This window comes from Cotesia glomerata, linkage group LG1 (assembly GCF_020080835.1).
Source record: "Cotesia glomerata isolate CgM1 linkage group LG1, MPM_Cglom_v2.3, whole genome shotgun sequence".
Taxonomy (NCBI): domain Eukaryota; kingdom Metazoa; phylum Arthropoda; class Insecta; order Hymenoptera; family Braconidae; genus Cotesia; species Cotesia glomerata.
The window spans coordinates 36,127,947-36,150,685 of NC_058158.1; the positions used below are offsets into that span (position 1 = coordinate 36,127,947).

At 28.0% G+C, this 22,739-nt stretch overlaps 5 protein-coding genes across 6 annotated transcripts in view; 2 read left to right on the plus strand and 3 right to left on the minus strand.

Moving 5' to 3' along the window:
• Nucleotides 1–764: 764 nt before the first annotated feature.
• LOC123265869 lies at nucleotides 765–4,381 on the minus strand. Its single transcript, XM_044729826.1, has 5 exons — nucleotides 4,158–4,381; nucleotides 3,622–3,878; nucleotides 3,378–3,551; nucleotides 3,226–3,310; nucleotides 765–1,858 (listed from the first exon to the last, which is right to left on the minus strand). The coding sequence occupies exons 1-5, from the start codon at nucleotides 4,356–4,358 to the stop codon at nucleotides 1,628–1,630; spliced, it is 948 nt and encodes a 315-aa protein (XP_044585761.1). The 5' UTR covers nucleotides 4,359–4,381; the 3' UTR covers nucleotides 765–1,627.
• Nucleotides 982–1,578, plus strand: LOC123265872. Its single transcript, XM_044729839.1, has 2 exons — nucleotides 982–1,241; nucleotides 1,303–1,578. Exons 1-2 carry the CDS (start codon nucleotides 1,011–1,013, stop codon nucleotides 1,576–1,578), a joined length of 507 nt encoding a protein of 168 aa, XP_044585774.1. The 5' UTR covers nucleotides 982–1,010.
• LOC123265882 (dynein light chain Tctex-type protein 2B-like) lies at nucleotides 4,256–6,465 on the minus strand. Of its 2 annotated transcripts, none has more exons than XM_044729854.1 (4): nucleotides 6,124–6,465; nucleotides 5,892–6,025; nucleotides 4,686–4,819; nucleotides 4,256–4,345 (listed from the first exon to the last, which is right to left on the minus strand). In XM_044729854.1, the coding sequence occupies exons 1-4, from the start codon at nucleotides 6,276–6,278 to the stop codon at nucleotides 4,298–4,300; spliced, it is 471 nt and encodes a 156-aa protein (XP_044585789.1). In that variant the 5' UTR covers nucleotides 6,279–6,465; the 3' UTR covers nucleotides 4,256–4,297. The 2 variants fall into 2 exon arrangements, with proteins under 2 accessions (XP_044585789.1, XP_044585786.1); XM_044729851.1 differs by lacking the exon at nucleotides 4,256–4,345 and adding an exon at nucleotides 4,483–4,617 and having other exon boundaries at nucleotides 6,124–6,462.
• A 7,578-nt stretch (nucleotides 6,466–14,043) lies between these two features.
• Nucleotides 14,044–17,516, minus strand: LOC123263147 (flavin-containing monooxygenase FMO GS-OX3-like). Its single transcript, XM_044725691.1, has 6 exons — nucleotides 16,975–17,516; nucleotides 15,807–15,948; nucleotides 15,428–15,736; nucleotides 14,769–14,919; nucleotides 14,429–14,703; nucleotides 14,044–14,335 (listed from the first exon to the last, which is right to left on the minus strand). Exons 1-6 carry the CDS (start codon nucleotides 17,181–17,183, stop codon nucleotides 14,123–14,125), a joined length of 1,299 nt encoding a protein of 432 aa, XP_044581626.1. The 5' UTR covers nucleotides 17,184–17,516; the 3' UTR covers nucleotides 14,044–14,122.
• Nucleotides 15,829–22,739, plus strand: part of LOC123263127 (sialin-like) — a 22,504-nt gene continuing 15,593 nt past the window's right edge. Inside the window, exon 1 of the mRNA XM_044725666.1 lies at nucleotides 15,829–15,937. The gene's annotated coding sequence lies outside the window, so the exon portion shown is untranslated. The remainder of the gene's footprint in view (nucleotides 15,938–22,739) is intronic.

Consider the following 22,739-nt stretch of genomic DNA (forward strand, 5'->3'; position numbering starts at 1 on the left):
ATTCATTCCGATCATAGGTAAAATAAAAAAATTAATATTTTTACAATTACATAACTAGTTTTATTTCTTCTTGCTGCTTATATTTAATTTTATTTTGCATCACTGAATTTAACTCTTTAATTTTTAATTTTTATATTCAAATTTATATTTTTATTGTATTTATCATAATTACATTCCAAATTTAAGAAAAAAGATTTTTTTTTAATATCTAAAATTTATAAATTTCATATCTTTATCATTTATAAGTACGTGTACTTTATTATAATTTTTTTTTATACTTTTGCCATTTGGCTACACCGAAAGAACAAGATGACACTGGATATCATCCCAGATTATACTGAAAAAAATTTCAGATAGTAGCTAGTATAATCCAGATTACAATGAGTATAATCCAGATATCACTCAGTATAATCTGGATTATACTAGCTAATATATGAAATTTTTTTCACCACAGATATCACTGAGTATAATCCGAGATGATATCCAGTGTAATCTTGTTCTCAGCTGCCCGATTTTAAAACAGTGCAAAATTTTTGTACCTGATTTTTTTTAATATTGTTGCATTTTTTATAACTTTGAGATCTTAATTTCAAGTATTTTTTCTTAAAAATAATTATATTCAAGTATTTTTTATTTATAAATAAATTTTCTATAAATTCGGCGCGCAAACTTTTTTTTAATATGAAAAATTTTTTAAAATTAGCCGTTCTTTCCGTGTATATTATTTTGGCATTGAAATTAAATAATAAATAAATACATACATCAGGTACGAAGCTGTATTAAATGAATTTGAAACAGTTAAAAATTCTTTGGAGAGTTCAAAAAAAGATTTAGTCCAAGTCAGCGAAGAGTCAAAAAAATTGTACGAATCACAGCGAGCGGAGTTTGAAAAATCATTTGAAGAATTCCGAGTCCTTTTTTTTGATACTGGCGTTGAAGCTTTTAAAAAAAAAGACAATAAATTTAAATTAGCGCATGTTAATAAAAAAATTGGTCGGTTGCTGGCTAAGATGCAGAGTCGTATGGAAAATTTGAAAGACACTCGCGTCGTTTTTTTTAATTTGAAGATTATTTTGAAGAAAGTAAATGAGGAACTTTCTAGAATTAATATTCTAGGTGAAGGTTACACCGTGTCAGAGTACGAGAATTTATCTATGATTAAAGATTCTCATATGGAAATTTTCAATAAGCGAGAAAAAAAAATCGAAAGTCATCACAATAAATGTGTCGCAATAATTGACGTAAGTACTGACGATATTTTTATTGTTGGTAATTATTTTTAAATAGATTGTTTTAAAATAGATGTTATCAAAAGTCAAAGAACAATCGGTGAGTCTAGATAATGATATTTTGATTTATAAAAACAAACTTGGAGAGTTGGAAGAAATTAAAAATAAATTGCAAGTTGAATTTAATATGCTGAGACGTCAGAAAGATGCGAAGAGAAAAAAAATATTATCACTGCAGCGGAAACTTTTCTCTGTGACCCCGGAGGTGATCAAAGAAATGTCAAGCCGCGGGGTTGAATACGCGAAGCTTAGGTCTAGAATACAGAGCATGAAAGAAAGCGATGATTAATTTATTTACTTAAGTGTTTTAATAATAAAATTTCAAGTGTTTTTTTTTTTTATGTTTGAGCTAACAAGTAGGTCAATTTTTTGTATTGCTTCTTTCTTTTTCTTCTTAGTGGGTCAGGCTTTACTTTTTCAAGATCTCGGTCGTCTTTGATTAAAATTGAATTTTTAGGCACTTTGTAGGCGACTGTTCTTAATAGTCTGAAGTCATTGACAACGATGATGCGAAATATGAGAAACGCCAAGCCGCCGATCCAACTCCAAACCATTCCTGACATTATGAGCTGTAAAATATATATTATTTATAAAATAATAATTACTAGTAACAGCGCAGTTACTATGTGACTGCTTTGACTTGTTAATTATAAATAAATAAAATTTTGCGTTATTAAATTATGACTTTTGTTAAATTGCACTGTACTTTCTTAAATATTGACGTTTTTAAAGATATAAGCTCATCCTGATGTTACACGCATCAAGAGCTTTCATTTGAGTACCCACATGCATTTTTATATATTTTTCATATATACATATATATAATAATATATATAAATATATGAAAAATTGATGTGGGTACTCAAATGAAAGGTCTCGATGAGTGTAATGTAAGAGTGAGCTTATATCTTCAAATATATCAATAGTTGACAAGATAGCAAAGTCAGTTCTTAATTATTGACATTTTTTAAGATATAAGCTCATTCCGATGTTAAATTCATCAAAAGCTATCATTTGAGTACCCACATGCATTTTGATATATTTTTCATATATACATATATATAATATATATAAATATATATATATAATATATATATATATATATATACATATATATAATATATATAAATATATGAAAAATTGATGTGGGTACTCAAATGAAAGGTCTCGATGAGTGTAGTGTCGGAGTGAGCTTATACCTCAAATATATCAATAGTTGACAAGATAGCAAAGTTAGTTCTTAATTATTGACATTTTTTAAGATATAAACTCATTCCGATGATATACTTATTGAGACCTTTCATTTGAGTACCCATATGCATTTTGATATATTTTTCATATATACATATATATAATATATATAAATATATGAAAAATTGATGTGGGTACTCAAATGAAAGGTCTTGATGAATGTAATGTCAGGATGAGTTTATATCTTTAAAAATGTTAATAGATCTCAAGATACAAGGTCATTTCTTAATTATTGACATTTTTTAAGATATAAGCTCATCCCGATGTTACACTCATCAAGAGCTTTCATTTGAGTACCCACATGCATTTTGATATATTTTTCATATATACGTATATATATAATATATATAAATATATGAAAAATTGATGTGGGTACTCAAATGAAAGGTCTCGATGAGTGTAATGTCGGGGTGAGCTTATATCTTTAAAAATGCCAATAGTTCTCAAAATAAAATGATTTCTTAACTAAGAATTTCTTAATCATTTCTTAATCTTGAAAATTAGAAATCATTTCTTAATCTAGAAAATTTGAAAATTTTCTTCTATAAAAATATGGTAGATCAAAAAAATATTTTTGAAAAATTCTATTTGTAATAGATGAAATTTTTAAAATAATTAATTTGTTTAAAAAATTCGATGTCTCTTAATTTCAGTATAATTTAAATATAGAAATTAATTTAAATACCTGAAGAAGTTTTTGAATTTTACATAAATTGTGAGAAGTATTGATGTTAAATATTTCTAAATAATGAATTGCTAATTCACAATCCCTGAAAAAATTTTCTCGTTAAGTTTTTAATTAATTATAAATAAAAATAAAAAAATAAAATTATTTACAGGGGATATTTAGCCATTTCAGTGACATTCATATACTTGGCAGAGACTAATTTTAAATTTGCTGTAAAACTTTTGAATCCTTGATAATAATTATAAGCGGCTTGATAAATTACTACCGTGAAAATAACTTGAAAAATTAAAACTGGTGGAACTATCAGCCATTGAGCTCCAAATCTGTTGTATAAATATTAAAATTAACAACTTTTAATTATTTATCATATTTATTTAAAATAAATTAACTTACATTCCTGTAGCGCATCTAGCAAATAACATACACCAGATAATTCCAAAAGAACACGAGCACAGACAAACAAAATGAAAATACTGGCAATGTGTTTTATATAAAAAAGTAACCAGCACTTTAGACCTCCAATCAGTAATTATATCCTCATTATTATTATTGTCATTTATAATTGAGCCATCCATGCTTCTCATGCTTCTCACGTGTACTGGAGGTTCTACTGTAGCCCACAGTGGACAATTACCTCCAAAAATATCTTCCTAAACAATAATAAAATATTTATTTTTATTTAAATCAATAATAAAATTTTTATTTTTATTTAAATCAATAATAAAATTTTTATTTTTATTTAAATCAATAATAAAATTTTTATTTAAATTTAAATCAATAATAAAATTGTTATTTAAATTTAAATCAATAATAAAATTGTTATTTAAATTTAAATCAATAATAAAATTGTTATTTAAATTTAAATCAATAATAAAATTTTTATTTAAATTTAAATCAATAATTTAATTAATTAATTGAATTTTATTTACCCAAAATAAATAAAATAAAATAGATGCTGCATATCCAGTTAGCGCAGAGGCTAAGTACGTCAAAACAGGAATCCACTTCCATGGAGAATGAATTTCATGAGAAACTCTTTCTATCAATTCGTCATGTGTCGCGAAAACTTCTAGATTAAGAGGCACTGAGCTTGAGTTACGGTTAGATTGATTTGATTCTACATCAGACATTTTTATTTAAACTCAACTGACATTCATTTAGAATTTTACAACAAAAATTACTGTCAACTGTTTCTTGCATTAAAAAAATAAATAAATAAATAAAGAGCTAAAATTAAATTCATTTAAATTACCTACTTAAATTAATCTTTTTTTAACATAATTAAAAGCACTGACATACATTAAAACATACACATTTATACTCTAAGAATAAATAAAATTGCTAGTAAAAAAATACGGCGTAGACACATGCAACACAAAATATCGTTTCCTAAAAATAAAAAAAAAATAAAATGAATTTTGTAAATTGAAGGAATAATTTTAAGTATTTTTACGTACATTGAGAAAATTTCCATGGGCATAATCATCAGCTTCTGCGTCCCATAAACATCTGGTTCCTATTTTAACTCCAGCTCCTCTCTGTTCACCCAAAACTACATTTACAATGTACTTGTATTGTCGAAAATTTAATTCTAAAATATAAAAACACAAATTAAATTTAAATTAATTTATTACACTGAAATTAGAAATGAAAATTAATAAAAATAAAATTTGCCGACATCTAAAAATATTAAGAATTTTTTTTTTTTATTAAAAAAATAAAAAAAAAAATTCATTTGTAAAAAATTTAAAGAACTGTAATTGCAATTTGAAAAAAATAGTTTTTTGTTCTAATTTAATTAATTAAGCAAAATCAAAAAATCAAAAATGGCTAACTTCAGTGAAAATTAAGTTAGCCGACACTCAAAAATTTTTGATATTTTTTATTAATTAAAATTTATAATTAAAAAATTATTTTTTAAAAATTCCATGTATAATTTTTAAAATTTTTTACATGTGAAAATTATTGTTTTAATTTTTTAAAAATTATGCTTCAATAAAATAAATTATAAAAATTTTTAAATGTCAGCTAATTTAATTTTCACTAACTTTATTATTATTGAAAATTAAGTTAACATATATTTAAGAATTTTGTAACAGATAAATTATAGAAAAAAAAAATTCACATGTAGAAATTTCAAAAATAAAAAAATGAAAATTTTAAAATAATTTTTTAGAACAAATTTTTTTATTAAATAAAATTAAGAAATTGTAAAGTGATTGTGAATTTTAATATCACAAATTAGCAGACACTTGACAGTTTTTTTTTATTTATCTTTAAATATAAACGAATTCCAGAAAATTATTTTAAAAAATTTTCATTTTTTATTTTTTACAGCTTTAATTTTAAAATAAATTTTTCTGGCTATAATTTACAAGTCAAAAAAATGATCAGGATCTCCAAATTTCAGTTTTATATAAATTTAAATTAATATTTCTATAAAAAAAAAAAATAATAATTAGCTGACATTTTTGATTTATAATTTTACTTAATTAGTTAAATTATAACTAAAAAATATTTTTAAAAAATTTTACTTACAGTTTTTCAACTTTTTAACAAATGACAATTGTTTTTTCTTTTTTTTTTGTAGTAATTTTTTCAAAAAAAAAATTCTTTTTAATTTTTAAATGTCGGCTAACTTAATTTTCATTAAAAAAAAATACCTTTGACTTTATTTTTAATAATATCAGAAATTTCCTTGCCCCATTTATTGGCATCTTGAACATTGTACACTTTTGATGACAATTGATCATGCAGCACATTATAAATTATTTCTTTTACTAACTGCGGTTTAAATCTTCAAAAAAGTTCATTATTAATCATCAACAATAGACATCTAGGTTATGTTAACAAAATGATAAATAATAAATAATCAGCTGTCAAATAATTACTTACTTGTCAGCAAGCTGAGGACTGATTTGATACGAAGCAGGATTTTGTTGGTCGTCATTCAGTAACTCATTATCATTTTTATTTTTTAACAATTTATCTGACGAGTTTTCACTATCCCGGGTGACTGTCATTTTTGATTTATTGCTTGTCTGACTCATAATTAATTACATTAATTATTTTAATACTCCTTTTTACTTGCAGTAAAACTGTTAGTTTATTATTTTTTAATACACTTATTTTTTATTTGGAGAACATTGATCTTTTGTTGACAAACAGTTTCTATTTCACTCGGCTTTGTTGCTATTATGACACTATAGACTATAAAACTATATTTACACGTGTTATGTATATGTACGAAGTTCCTAAGAACCATTACGCATGTCATTACGCAGTTAAGTGACCCCTCCACTTTCCAGGCCTCCCTTTGTCTTTAATTCGCTTTAGTTTTGTTTTGTAAGATTCAGTTGAGCGCCAATAATTATTATTATTTATTCAATTTATAGAAACTCTACTATGCATGTAATTATTAAGACTTAAGTTTTTGTTTTTTAATTATTTTGCAATTTAAAATGTCAAATATTCTAATAATCCTAATATAAAATTGAGATGAAATGTATGTGGCATCAAACTATTCGTAAGGTGATTGGTCGAATATATCATAAGCATGAAAATATATGCAAATGCTATAGTCAGGCGCGCGGGAATTCAAATTCTAGTTATTATAAAATTCCTAATATAAAATTGAGATGAAATGTATGTTGCATCAAACTATTCGTAACGTGATTGGTCGAATATATCATAAGCATGAAAATATATGCAAATGCTATAGTCAGGCGCGCGCTTGCGCGCGCAAATTCAAATTCTAGTTAAAAAAAAATGCAAGAGAGTTTTGTTAATAGCAAACCGTACAACCGGTACTAATAAATAAATAAATAATATAGAATTTGGTTAAATTCAATTAATAATAAATTTGTTTATTAAATTTTATATATAACATGCATTTATGAACTGGTGCAATCTTTGGCTTTATATAATATTATTCTTAAATTTTTTATTAAAAAAAAGATTTTTCATATAACCTGCATTGAAAATGTGAGTTTCAATGCCTGTTGAGCCAACCGAAACTAGACAATTTCAGACCAATGCGACTGTGCCGGGCAGGTATTAATTATTTCTTCCCGGCGGACAGAAAATGACAATTATCTGTCCGCGAGGTGAAGTTGCAGCTTTATTTTCAATCCTATCAATTGTTTGTTTATTTTATACCTTTATAATTGTCATTCTAACCGTTAACTGTATTGACATATCATAATTCTGTTATTAAGCATAAATAAGAATGATAAAAGAAAACTTGTCAATTTACGAATAATGTTTGGTAAAAAATAAACTATTACTTTCTATTTTATTATAAGTTTCATAATGAAATTGTATTTTCGCTGTTCGTCTGAAACTATCTAGTTCTGGTTGGCTCCAGACATTGAAACTAGCATTTTTAATGCAACTTATATGAAAAATATAATGTGTGACGCGGGATGAAACACGATTTCAGACCGAGTGATGCCAGCCCTCGCTTCGCTCGGGCAGGCAACTTCACTCTGGTCTGAAATCGTTTTGTTTCATCCCTAGTCACACAATAAACTATTAACTTCCCGCTAAGAAAATCGAAGATTTTCAAAAATCGGAAAGTTATTGTTTTCACCCCGTTTTACGAAATAGTATATTACACACCTAGGGAAGTAAAGTAAGAAATGTTTCAGATCACATGTGATTGTTGGCCGAGGCGAAGCCGAGGTCAACAAACATGTGATCTGAGGCTTTCTTATTTACTTCCCGTGGAGTGTATACTATTTTTTTGCTCGAGGAAGGCAGAAAGCGGCAACTTCGTTTAGCGCAGCGGGCCGAAAGTTGACGCTTTCTGCCCGTCGAGCAAAAAATCGAGTTTTCATCGAATCTCGACGTTTCGAGGTCCTAGGAAGCTTCCCTGACTATTCCCGCGATGGTATCTGTATGTGTGTGTGTGTGTGTGTGTGTGTGTGTGTGTGTGTGTGTGTGTGTGTGTGTGTGTGTGTGTGTGTGTGTGTGTGTGTGTGTGTGTGTGTGTGTGTGTGTGTGTGTGTGTGTGTGTGTGTGTGTGTGTGTGTGTGTGTGTGTGTGTGTGTGTGTGTGTGTGTGTGTGTGTGTGTGTGTGTGGATGTATGTAAACCTCTTATAACTTTTGAACTCCTTGACCTATTTGATCGTTGTTTGTGCCATTCGAAAGGGCTTGACCAAACTTAGACTTTGAATATACTTTGGAACGATTCGGACCTAAATCTACTTCCATTTCGGCTGCCGAATGGCCTTTTTTTTTGACTTGCAGAGATTCCAAATTCCATCGGATTGCCTGTACTTTTTATCCCTGTGATTATTCTAGCTAATATTCATTGTAACTTTCAATGTGCAATCACTACACAGAAAAAAAGGTTCACTTGAGCCAAGAAAATATTTTTATTCCTAATTATTTTCTTGAGCGAAAAAAAATTTTTTTTTGACACAAGAAATTTCACTTATTCCAACAAAATTAATTCTCTTGCTTTAAGAAATACGTATCTTGATCCAAGAAAATTTATTTAAGTCAAGAAAATTTTCTTGTTTTAAGAAAATTCAGCCTCTTGCTCCAAAAAATTTAATTCTTGATAGAAGTAAATTTTCTTGTCTTGAGAAAATTTCTCTCTTGCTCCAAAAAATTAAATATCTTGATAGTAAATTTTTATGAATATTTTTATTGGTTAACATGTCAAATGGGAAGATCAAATAATATTTCATCATTTTTTTTCATTTAATATGTATAATTGCACGCTAAAATAATATAAAATGGGTATCAAATATTCAAGAGAAAAATTTTCTCAAGGTGAGAAAATTTTGTTCTCAGCTAAAGTAGGTGACGCTGCTTCCCTAAAGTATCTAAAAATCTTGATCAAATATAAAAATTTATTGTATCAAGTATTTATGATAATTTGAATTAAGAAAAAATTACTTCCACCAAGAATAGAATTTCAAGAAAAATTTTTATTTCGGCCAACACAACTTCGGTCTTCCTTCAAGCACCCGAAAATTTTCTTGAGCCAAGAATTTTGTTCTCCAGTCAAGAAACTTTTCTTTTTGTGTACCCATTCCCGTGGTTTTCTTCCAAAAATGAATAATAATCGACACGAAGAAAAAAATTTGAAATGAGCATTGAAAGTTTCAGTTAAAGTAATGGCAGGTCTCATAAGCGAAGTTGAAATCTGCCTAGCCTAAAGTGCGACGAATTTTGCCGTTTATTAAAATTTCCTTCGTGACATCAATTTTTCAAACAAAATTATTTGTACATATTTTTTACGAATTCTCTTAAAATAAGTAGCCAAATTTCTTTTCCACATCTCAAGTGAATCATTTATTTGAGAAACCCCATAAGTCATATTTTTTTCGAAATCGGGTTTATTGCATTTTTCGGTTCTTTGAATTTCCCTTCACTTATACCAGCACCAAAAAATATTAAATCCGTGTTCAAGACCTAACCAATCGGTCGATATAAATCTCGTTTAGTTGAGAAACCCCATAAGTCAGTGACTTATGGGGTTTTTCGAATAAACATTCAATTTCAAAATTCCAAAAATAAATTTTTTTTTTTTTTTTTTTTTTTTTTTTTTTTCAAAAGAACTTCTTCTGAGTAGAAAAATTCAGTTTAATGGAAAATACTTAAATTTTAATAATTTTCACAGTATGGGTTGAAAAAAATTAAATTAAATCATTGTTTTATTGTTTGATGTGATTTCACCGACTTTAATTCCAAAATGATTGATTATTAGACAATTAGAAACTAAATTTACTGTTAAATACTTGAATTTTAATGAGTTTTACAATATTCACTTGATGGATTAAAATAAAAAATATATTGTTTTATTGTTGACTCTTATTTCGCTGATTTGAATTCTGAAATTAATGATAACCAAATAAAAATATATTATATTTACTGTTAGATACTTTGATTTCAATAATTTTTGCAATTTTAGCTTTATAAAGTTAAATTGTGATAAATTAAAATGTTCTTTCATTGTTGACTCTCAGTTCACTAATTTGAATTTTAAAATAGAAGATTTATTATAATTTTCATTAATTGTAGTTCCAATACAAATTTTGTACTTTATTTTATAAATATCGCGTGCCAAAAGGTAAAAGGGCGCATAGCAAAGTATGCGCCCTTTTAGCTTTGCAAAGCTAAAAGGGCGCATAATTTTTTTTTTATCACCAATCGACTGGTTGACATATTCTTCGCCTAAAAATGAAGCATCGATTTCCTAAAGCTAAAAGGGCATATGTCTCTTATTATGCGCCCTTTTAGCTTTAGGTTTGGAAATTTTATGACCTAAAGCTAAAAGGGCCTATAAATTTTTTTTCTAAATATTTCATAAAAATGCTTATTTTTAGCCTAAAAATTAAAAAAAAACGGTAGAGTCACACGAGAGAGGCATATTCTAACTAAACATACACTCTTTTAAAATTACAATTAAAAATATTTTCAAAAAATTGCTAAATATGCGTGATTGTAGTAATTTATTTTTTATTTCAATCTCATTAGTTTTCGATTAATTTATTTATCTATTGCTTGTATAAAAATAGTTTAAAATTATTATTTTTTCAATATTGTTTAAGTACTTAACAGCCGATCTCCTCTTTTTTTCGCGTCGCACTCAATGTAAGAAACGGTATTATCCTTGTTGCACTCATAATTATAAAACTATTGCAGTTTTATGTTTTTCTTTTAAACAGATGAGAATTTCGAAAAAAACGCTCTGCTATGAAATAGATAATTAAAAAATCTATTACGTAGCAGAGTGTTTTTTTTCAAAATTCTTCTTTGTCTAAGAGAGAAATATAAAGTTACAATCGTATAAGGACCGGTGGTTAAGAAATTTTTTTTTATTTATTAAATTTTTTGATTTCATGTCTTGTGAAGCTATTTATCAAAATTTTATATAAAAACATAAATTTTTTTTATGCGCCCTTTTAGCTTTAGGCACTACTTTTCTAAAAGCTAAAAGGGCGCATGTCTTGAATTACGCCCTTTTAGCTTTAGGATGCTCGAATTTTTTTTTTTTACATATCTTTGTGTTTCGAGTGATTTTAAGAATGGCAAAAAAAATTTTTTTTATGCGCCCTTTTAGCATGGATCCCTACTAACCTGTAGCTATGCGCCCTTTTTGCATTATAATAACGCGATATAATAAATGATTGGCGGAGAAAAATTAATATATTAATGATTTTATTACTATTTTGTTCGTTTATTTGAGAAACCCCGTAAGTCAATCAACTTCAAATCATTATTATGAATAGTAGGAATTAACAATTAAATTTTTTCATGCTTGAATATTTTTTCGGGATACTAACATTATTATTATTCATCATTGGCTCATGATGTTAATGCAAACTTAACCGAGAAAAATGTTTTTTGTTTCTCCTGAAAAATTTAGTATTTTTGACTTATGGGGTTTCTCAAATAAACGGTTCAAGTGTTTCGAGAATACATTGATTTTAATCTGTTACATTCCCGCGATCTTGAAATAAGAATAATTCATCGGTTATGTGATCAGCAAAAATAAAATGTATGTAAAATTCTTAATCCGTTGACCGAATAGCTACATGTAAAGTTAAATTTTGGAAACCTTACAATTACTTTTCCACCGCTGCCATAGAGACGATGGTTGTAAGAAAATATAATTATTAAGAAAGAAAAATATTCAAATCCGTTGACCTAATGATTGATAACTGACATTTAAAGTGACAAAAACTTAATAATTTTTTTTATTTTTATTTTAATAATAAAAAATTATTTTAAAAAATTGCATGCAAAAAAATGCATTTATAATTTTTTGGAGCTTTTAAAGATGAAATTTTTTAAATAAATTTTTGCTATAATTTACTAGTTAAAAAATTTTTCTAAAATAAAAATTAAAAAATTTGACACCTAACTTCAGTTTTATAAAATGAGTAACAACTTTTTGAATATACCCTCACGGTTTTGGAAATGCCGTAAAGATTCGGTATTTATACGATATAAATGCTGTATTTTTATCGTAATACTTCAGTTATTTTAGCCAGTTTTTTTGTCGAATTATTATGAAAAAATTACGAAATAAATTCAGAATATTTATGGCAATACAATAGAAAAGTTACGGTATATTTACAGTATTTAAACCGTAAATATACCGCATATTTACTGTATATCTGCGGCATTATTGCTGCAAAAAACCGGAAAAGAAGATCCCTACTTTCTATTACCGGCAAAATACCAAAAATATGCTGCTTTACTACTATTATTCAATAGCTTGAAATTTTTTTTTATAATATTATAAATTATCGTGAATTATTTTTAAGAGGTTGATAAACTAATTTCTTGATTGTTATTATTATTAATAATTTTTTTTAGTCTAGACCGGGATTCGAACTCAGATCATTTAGTTACGCACCGAAGGCTCTACCAGTTGAGCTATCAGAGACACTATCCATATCTAATTACTCAGTCACCTAATAAGACTCACCGAGTAATAAACACAGCCGTCCATCTTACGGTAGAAAGCATTATATCTTTAATTATATCAGTATAATGATTGTGTCATTCAATACGAAAGGGTTATAAAATATTTAGGTGTGATGATCGACGATACTCTGTCATGGGAAAATCAAGTAGTTAGTATATGCTGTCGTACAATGAGGGTCCTTGCTCAGTTAAAAATTAATAATGAAATCTTTAATGAACAGCTGAGAATAAAACTTGTAACTACTTTGATCTTTCCGATATTTGATTACTGTTGTGCTGCCTACACAAATATTTCGAAAAAACTACAAATCAAAATGCAGCGTAAAATGAACTCTTGTGTTAGATATATTTTTAAAGTATCTAGGCTGGAGCATGTCACGCCATATTATGCAAGATTAGGGTGGTTAAAACTTGATATCAGGAGAGATTATTTTATAGCTTGTCTTTTTTATAAAGAAATTGTGCTAAATTATCAGCAATTATTTAGGTATAAACTAGAGTTTTTGCCAGTTGCATTGCGGAGAGGAGATGTAAGAAATGATATTCTTAGATTACCTAGATCAAATTGTTGTATGTATGAGCGTTCATTTCTTATTCATGGCATACGTGTCTGGAATTCTTTGCCAGCAAATATTACTACGATAACCAATTTTGAAGAATTTCGCAATGCGTGCTTTAATTACTATACTGAGATTAGAAATTAACAAAATAATAAAACTGATAATATTGTATTGATTATTGCAGCATTTAGCTCTATACATAATTAACTCTGAATTTAATTAATTATTTATCATTGGCTATTAACTATTAACTATTGTCTGAAAAATATATAATATGTTTGCTATTATATTTTTCCCCACTTTAAGCACTGTATTTAATGTACACTAAATGTTAAAATTATGTAAAATTGATGGTCTTGAGGGAGTCTTGACTCCAAGATCAAATAAAACTTATTTATCTATCTATCTATCTATAAACGCGGCAAAATTATAGTATATCTTTGGTATTTTTACCGTAGAAATACGATTTTATTACTTTAAAATTATAGTTATATTATAGTTAATACATAGATTTTTTACGGTAAAAGTTCTAGAGTTTTACAGTAATTTTATAGTATTATTTCTGAACTTTGCAGCAAAAGTACGGTAGAAATGCTGCATAACTATAGGAAAAAAACTGGCCAAAATGACCACAGAAATACCGTATTGTTTCAGAATTATAACGCTAAATTTATGGTAAACGCATTAATACCGAAAATTTACGGTATTTCAAAAACCGCGAGGGTAGTTTGAATAATAAATAATTGATTTAAATTTAAAATATAAAAATATAAAATATTTTATTTTTTTTTCCAATAAAAAAAGAATAAAAATTTTTTTTATAAATAAATTTATCTTCTTTTGTAATTTTATTAATAAATGCAATCTTTTAATTCTGATATACTTATTCCTGTTTACCGTAACAAACGGTAAAATCTTCTTTGTCAATAATTCGATACTGATAATTCTTGTAGGTCATGAAATCCAATTCCCGCATAGCATTGGAGTGATTGTAAATTTTTTTAATAACTGGTGGAAATGATGCAACATTTGCCGCCGTTGCGATTTCATCATAGTAAGCCCACTGGCGTTCCTTCATTTTAATAATATGTCTTATCTAAATTAAAAAAAAAAAAAAAAAAAAAAAAAACAAGTTACACTTTCAGCAATAAAAAAACAATACAAAATACAAAATGAAGAAATAAATTACTGGAATTCCTTGTTGAAGGAGCATGTTCTTCTCTTTTTCATAATCAGATTTCATTTTTTCAGAAGAAGGTAGCTTAATATGTCCATCAAGAATTCTTAAAATATACTGAGACTGAATATGGAACATCGGGAAGGGTATTACTATTCCTGGCAAGCCCATAAAGAATAAATTTTTCGTATCTGCATGGACAAGGTGTTTGTAAATCGGCTCGACATGATTATCGTCTGTTTTTATTTTCACCTTGTCGGACATGAATGGGTAAGTGAACTTGTAACCTTAAAAACGGAAAATTTTAATATTTAATTTAAAAATATTTCATAATAAATTATTTTTTAATTACCAGTGCAATAAATTAAGTCATCAATTTCAGCAGAAGTTCCGTCTCTGAAGTGAAAAGTTTTACCATCAATAAATTCAATACCCGCTCTTTGTTCGACGTTGTTCGCTATCTTGGCTTTTAATCCTTCTGGTAAGTTATGACTTAAATAAACCTACAAAAATAATTATTAATTATTAATTAATTCATTTTTTCAATAAAATCTAATTTAAGAAGAATAAAAATAATTTAAAAAAAATATAAAAGACTTAAAAAAAATATAAATAACTCAAGAAGAATATCAATAAAAATCCTTATGGTAAGTTATGACTTAAATAAACCTATAAAAATAATTATTAATTATTAATTAATTCATTTTTTCAATAAAATCTAATTTAAGAAGAATAAAAATAATTTTAAAAAAATATAAAAGACTTAAAAAAAATATAAATAACTCAAGAAGAATATCAATAAAAATCCTTATGGTAAGTTATGACTTAAATAAACCTATAAAAATAATTATTCATTATTAATTAATTCATTTTTTAATAAAATCTAATTTAAGAAGAATATAAATGACTTAAAAAAAATATAAATAACTTAAGAAGACTATAAAAGACTTAAAAAAAATTTTAAATAGCTTAAGAAGAATATAAAAGACAAAAAAAAATATAAATAAGAACCTTCTTAGCATATTTAGACACTTCAATAGCAATATCAATTCCAGACCACGAAGCTCCGAGAATACAAACATTTTTTCCTTTGTACTTCTCCGGCAGTCGATATTGATGACTATGAATGCAAGTACCATTGAAAGTACTTCTTCCTCTTATATTAGGAATATTTCCTACAGTATAGTGGCCATTACAAAGAATTACCGCATCAAATCTTACGGTAGTTTCTTCCAGAGTCGCCATATTTTTATAGGTGACCAACCAAGTTGTTTGATCACTTAAAATTACTGGTTCTACGTGTTTCACCAGAGTATTTAGCTGAAAAATTGCACAATATTCTTCAGTACTTGCTGTTAATTTATAAAGAAGAATAATTGAAAAAAAATACTTTGATATGAGCGAAGAGATTGAAATGCTGAGCGTAGTCTTGTAAATATTGACGAATTACGGAGTGATGCACAAAAGACGGGCCATCTTCATTTTTAAAAGGAAAATCCGGTATTTGCATAATTTCTTTAGGTAAATTTGTTCTAAAATAAACAATTATTAATACCCGAGTAAAAACAGAATTCCGCCGCATCACCGCCGCAACACCGCTGCACGGCTTTTTAAGCACCGCACCACCGCTGCACTACAGCCGTGACAATTTTGATTATTTTACAAGTGCCGCATCACCGCCGCACCATCGCCGTGACAAGTAAAGAATTTATCTATTCGCCGCACTACCGCCGCACCACAGCTGTGACGCGCCCGGGTAAAAATAAAATTATTAATTTTTACGAAAAAATAATAAATTTCGTTCAAACGCCGCACCACCGCTGCACCACCGCCGCACCATACCGCTGTTTGATGGTATATACATTGAAATAAAATATTTGTTGATCATTCAAATAGCTTAACAAAATTTTTTTAGTTAACTATGGCTTGCAGCGCAGTTGGCAATGTTCGAGACTTCCATGCAGACTATCCAGGTTCGAATCCCATCACGGTTCAATTTTTAAAATTTTTTCAGAGTATTTCGATAGGCGTACCACTTCTGTGCAACCCGAGGACGAAATTAAAAATCTAAATCAACAATACGACTAAAAAAATTAATAATTTCGCGGTGCTTTGGCCTGATTTAAAAAAATTTTTTTTTTTAATATTAGGCATTTGATTAAAAGGAGGTTGATCAATAGGTCTTACATTAATATTTCTAGTCGCATTATTTATTAATTAATTATTGCGTGATAAATTAATTATGATACCATTTTTTGTGAAATTGTAGGTACGACTTAGCATTGGTGCGGCGGTGGTGCGGCGATGCTAGAGGGAGTAAATTTTTAACGTGCGGCGTAATAGTCCGCCAAACGGCGGTCGTGCAGCGGTGGTGCGGCGGTCGAACGAAATTTATTATTTTTCCGTAAAAAATAATAATTTCATTTTTACTCGGGTATTTGTATTCATTTACTTTAAAAATTTTTTTTATTTTAAATAAATAAATAAAGAAAGAATTATTAAGAAAAGAAAAGTGATTTTTCAGGATTAAAAATAAATTAATGCAAGAATATAAATACCTCAAATTTTTGTACATACTACTGTGTACAGGAAGACCATTTTTGTCGACTTCAGTTCTGTCAGTGTAAACCCAAGTACCTCCTACTTGGTCAGTTTGTTCAAATAACATAAGACTATAGTCTTCTGTTCTGGCTGATACATGTCTTGCGACAATTAATCCAGCAACACCCCCGCCGATTATTGCAACTCTTTTTTTATCACTTGGCATAATAAATTTTTAAGTTTAAATTAAAATTCTTCAAGAAGAAATAAATAAATAAATCTCAGTGGCTATGAGCTAAGGTTTAAAATATTTTTTTTCTATAATTTGATGAAAAAAATGAAGTTAAAATTTTATTTGTTAACAAGATAACTGGTCAACGTTTGAGTCAAGACTGAATAAATTGTTGAATTGCACCGGTTTAATTAACTTTTTCCCCACCATAATTTATTTAAAATCTAACTAAATTTTTCCATTCAAAAAAGTACCTTGTATTTTTTACCTTGAATTAATATTTAATCCATTATTTTTTATTTGTCAATAATTTCAATTTAATCCAATTGATTTTATTTACTACAAATTTTTTCACTCTTAAGTCTTTGGTTTATAAAAGTAAGCGAGTAGGTAGAGTTATTTTTTTTATCTCTACAAATTATATACTTATTATGTAAAATGTTGCACATAAGGCTTGAAGAAATTACACTGGTTTGATTTTCACTCGTTTCTCTGGTGGAAAAAATTCACTGAATGAGGTAATTGCAATCACGTGAATTAAATATTACGCATACCGAGTCTTATGACTGTCATTACTCTTTCGTTAAAATAATAAATATTTTAACTTTGAATTTATTACAAATTTTCTCATGGAATAATTTAATAAATTTCATAAGTTTTAGAAAAGAGTTTTGGTAAGAATTATTTATACAATTCATTAGTACAATTTACGTTCAGTATTAAATATTTATTTATTTATTTCCCAAAAATATATATATATACAGTTGTACATATAACTACATATAATCCCTATAGAGAAAAAAAGTTGTCTGTACATAGGGTAGGGGAAAGAAATAGGCCTAATGCCTACTGATAAAAAATAATTAATATTATTAAATTAATAATATTAATATTACATTATATTTATTGTAATATCTGTAAAAATTCAAATATTTTTTCTTTTTTTTATTTTTTTATTATTACTTTTCTTTTTTAAGCGCTACCAGTACAGCGCACTTAGTTTCAAGTTATACTATGTAATTTGTATAAACTTATTTAGAGACTCTGTTATTGCCCTTTTGGCTGTTAAGTTGTATAAAAAGGAAATAAATAAATAATACTTTTTACTATACAAGAAAGAATATAAAAAAAAATAAGAATAGAGTACAACCATATATTAAACATAAAACAACAATTCGTTCTAAGTAGTCTGACTAAATACTTTAATATTTGTACATATAAATATAATAACTATGAAGGCAGATCTAGACACAAAATAATACAGGGACACAAAATAACTAAAACTAAGTACCAAAATAGTCCTTTGTATACTGCAATTAAATACTTTAATCTGCTAACAAATGAAATAAAGAATGCTCTAACGTTAACTAAACCAATTAAATACTATTTAAGAAAATGTTTACTGTCTAGTCAAGAGCAACTATTAACTTTATAAATATTCTTATTCGCCTTTTAAGTAATTGTTTTAAAAAATTTATGGTGCTTTTCATAATTTTTCGCTTCATAATTTATACTTAAGTAAATACTAAGCATATATTGTTAAATAGGCATATATGATGGTATTTAAGGGGTTATACGCAGTTGCAAAGCTAAAAAAACAACATTTTTTTATGAATTTTTTCTAGACACAGTTTTTAATTATCAATTACAAGTGATGGTTATTTAAATAGAGCCTACTTTCAAGAATACAATAGCGCGTCAATCATGTAAAAATATAAATGTGCACCGCTCCTGTAGAAGATGTTCTGAACGACCTCTAAAAAAAAGGCGCTTGGCGGTGATCTCCATTTCGGTGGTTTGGATTATCTGAAATCAAAAAATATGGTGAATTCTTTTACAGGATAGATTAATGCAGGTATTGGACGAAGGAATAAGGTTCAAAAAAATTATTACTATTTTTAACTTCCCGCTAAGAAAATCGAAGATTTTCAAAAATCGGGAAGTTATTGTTTTCACCACGTTTTGCAAAAATCGAGTTTTCATCAGATCTCGACATTTGAAGGTCACAGGAAGCTTCCCTGACTATCCCCGTGAGGTTGTCACGGTGTCTGTATGTATGTATGTGTGTGTGTGTGTGTGTGTGTGTGTGTGTGTGTGTGTGTGTGTGTGTGTGTGTGTGTGTGTGTGTGTGTGTGTGTGTGTGTGTGTGTGTGTGAAAGTATGTGAACCGCTTATAACTTTTGAACGGCTTGACCGATTTCATCGTGGTTGGTGCCATTCGAAAGGGCTTGACCAAACTTAGATTTTGAAAACTATTTGGACCAATTCAGATCAATAGATTTTGAGAAATCTTCAAAAAACTGAAAAAAAAATTTTTTTCAAATGTGGTTTTTTTGGAATAACTTTTAAACGGCTTTATGGTTCAATTCCAAAAACTAATCAGCTCTTAACCTCAAAAAACCACGTCGATCGCCACCAGTCCGGTCAAAATCGGTTGATTCGTTCGAGAGATATCGTGAACGAAAGAAAACCGAAAAAAGTGTTTTTTCGGAATAACTCCGAAATTCCTAGCGCGATCAATTCAAAATTTAAGATTCTTTGTGAGGCTTGAAAAACTGCGTCGAATGCTGCCAACCGCGTAAAAATCGGTTTATTCATTCAAAAGTTATTGCGGTTTAAAAATTCAAAAAATAGTGTCTTATCAAATCTCTATCAGACTTTTGAGCTCGAAGAGCTCAAAAGCATAGGAAAGCAATCTCTTTGAGCTCGGAAAGCTCAAAATAACCCATAAATTGTATTTTTAAGCTCGAAGAGCTCAAAAACATCATTGGTGCAATTTTAAGCGCCTAAGTATGGAATTAGCGGGAAGTTGCAGGGATGGCCTTCAGGGTCAACCGTTTTCCTAATTTTTTTTTTAACAATTTGGAAAATTGTTTTTCAACAAAAACGAAAAATTTTTTACAAATAGACGCCATTTTGTCAAAAATCAAAATTTTTCTTATTCCTTCGTCCAATACCTGCATTAATCTATCCTGTAAAAGAATTCACCATATTTTTTGATTTCAGATAATCCAAACCACCGAAATGGAGATCACCGCCAAGCGCCTTTTTTTTTAGAGGTCGTTCAGAACATCTTCCACAGGAGCGGTGCACATTTATATTTTTACATGATTGACGCGCTATTGTATTCTTGAAAGTAGGCTCTATTCAAATAACCATCACTTGTAATTGATAACTAAAAAATGTGTCTAGAAGAAATTCATAAAAAAATTTTGTTTTTTTAGCTTTGCAACTGCGTATAACCCCTTAATGTAAATCATATATGCTTATTCACTCCTCCCAAACCTATGAACAGGAAACATTATGTTTTCCTCTATAGGATTTAAATGTACAATATCTATGTATGTATGTATATTTATCTATCTTTTGGGAAACAAATAAATAAATAAATAATATTAATTAATTAATAACTGAGTCACTCTCTCATGAGGCTTTCAAGAAAAAATTACAATTAAATTTTGACATATTTCATATTTGATTTTTAGTATTTTATTTTTTATTTAGTAACTAAAATTGTGGTATTTTAGAAACTTAGTTGATTCTGTGTATTTGTTAACCATTTTATCCCGATTGAGAAAATTGATTAATTTACCGAGCAATGTACTTAATGTTTTTTAATAATGGATTAAAATTATGAGTAAATTAATAGTGATCCGAACAAAAACAGTTTCACTGTAAAAAAGTCGCGCCAAGTCCACGTTCATAAGACTATTAGGAAAAAAAAATTTTTTTTTTTCTTTACAAAAAGATACAAAATAAAAAAATTAAAAAATCTAAGTAACCGATATGATTGTTTATGATTTTCGGAAATTAAAAAAAATTTTATTGTAAATTTAAAAATTAAAAAAAAATTTTAGAACGTATTTAGTGTGCGTGGTTGCAAAATATTTTACTTTTAATGAAATTCGTAAAATCTATTTACTAGGACTTTAAAAAAATTGAAATACACAATGACGCACACCAAGTACGTTCTAAAAATTTTTTAAGTTTTAAATTTACAATAAAATTTTTTTTAATTTCCGAAAATCATAAACAATCATATCGGTTACTTAGAATTTTTGTAATTATAATGAAAATTTACAATTGATAACAACTTAAAATCTCGTGTTGACTGCATTTTTACTGCAAACTATCCCCTTGAAGCTACAGTTTATGTAGATGTAATTCCAGTTCACCCTGGCGGCCATAGATGCAAGCTACGAATCACTTTTTACTGTAGTTGCGTGTCTATAGGAAGGATTACTACACATATTCATTTTATCTAGTCTGTGGCGCTGATATTCCCCATCGAAAAAGTCAGGATCGAAATTTCTGGGCTTACTATAGTTTGTGCTGATAAAATTTAATAAGTGTTATAATTGATTATAATTAATTAATATCAGTAAAATAAAGTATAAATTACTTTTTATAATATATCATTTTGGAAAAAGGAGATTAAAAACTAGATGTAGTTTCCAGAATGGAGTATTTATTGCGTCAATACCAACCTGACATTCATCAAGGTCGCTTCAGACTCTGAACCCTTTCAATAATTATTTACAAAAGTCTTACATCAGATTAAAAATCTGGAAAATAAACAAATTTTAATTATAATTATCTACAAGCACGCCGTCAAATAACAGATCTTACCTTTTACTACAGATAGTAAATGGTCTAATTGACGCACCTGACATTCAAAATTGCTTCGAATTTGCACCAGCTGATCGAACCCTGAGGAGAAATAGACTTCTGAACACAACAAGGTCAAACAAGAACTATGTAATCAACGGCCCAAAGAACAGAATAGCCTGCCTGGTGAACAACTTGCATCATGACTTAAGTTTTTACGGTGGTACCTATGGATCCTTCATAAACATGGCCAAGAAGCTCTTTTTTGAGTCTAATTAATCAGATTAACTAAATTAATTAATGTACTAATTATCTCTTTTTTTTTTCTTAAAACCCTGATAAATTTCGCTGTTTATACTACAATAAATTTGTGAGTCTTTAATAATGTGATATTATTTCTACTGATTCTCTCGAATCTACAAATTTAATATTTTCTTGACTGTCAGTGTAAACCCAAGTACCTCCTACTTGGTCAGTTTGTTCAAATCTGTTCAAAACTACGAGCCCTTGGCGCGTAACCGAGAGATCTGGGTTCGATTCCCAGTCTGGGCTGTCTGATTATTTTTTCAATTACGGAAAAATTCCCACCGAGTAGGTCCCCCCTTTCCCCTATCCGTTCTTTCCCAACTCCCTTAAAATTTGCTTTAATATGGCTCTTTCTGGTTGCAAGAGCCAGACAGCTGGTTCAAATCAAACCAAATAAATAATTGTTATAATATCACTGATGTATAGTTAGTATAATTACTCAGTTGTATAAGAACGTATAATATCACTGATGTATAGTTAGTATAATTACTCAGTGGGAATTTTTCCGTAATTGAAAAAATAATCAGACAGCCCAGACTGGGAATCGAACCCAGATCTCTCGGTTACGCGCCAAGGGCTCTAATATTGCCGATTGGCGTTTTCTAAATAAATAAATAAATAAATTGTAACGGTGGT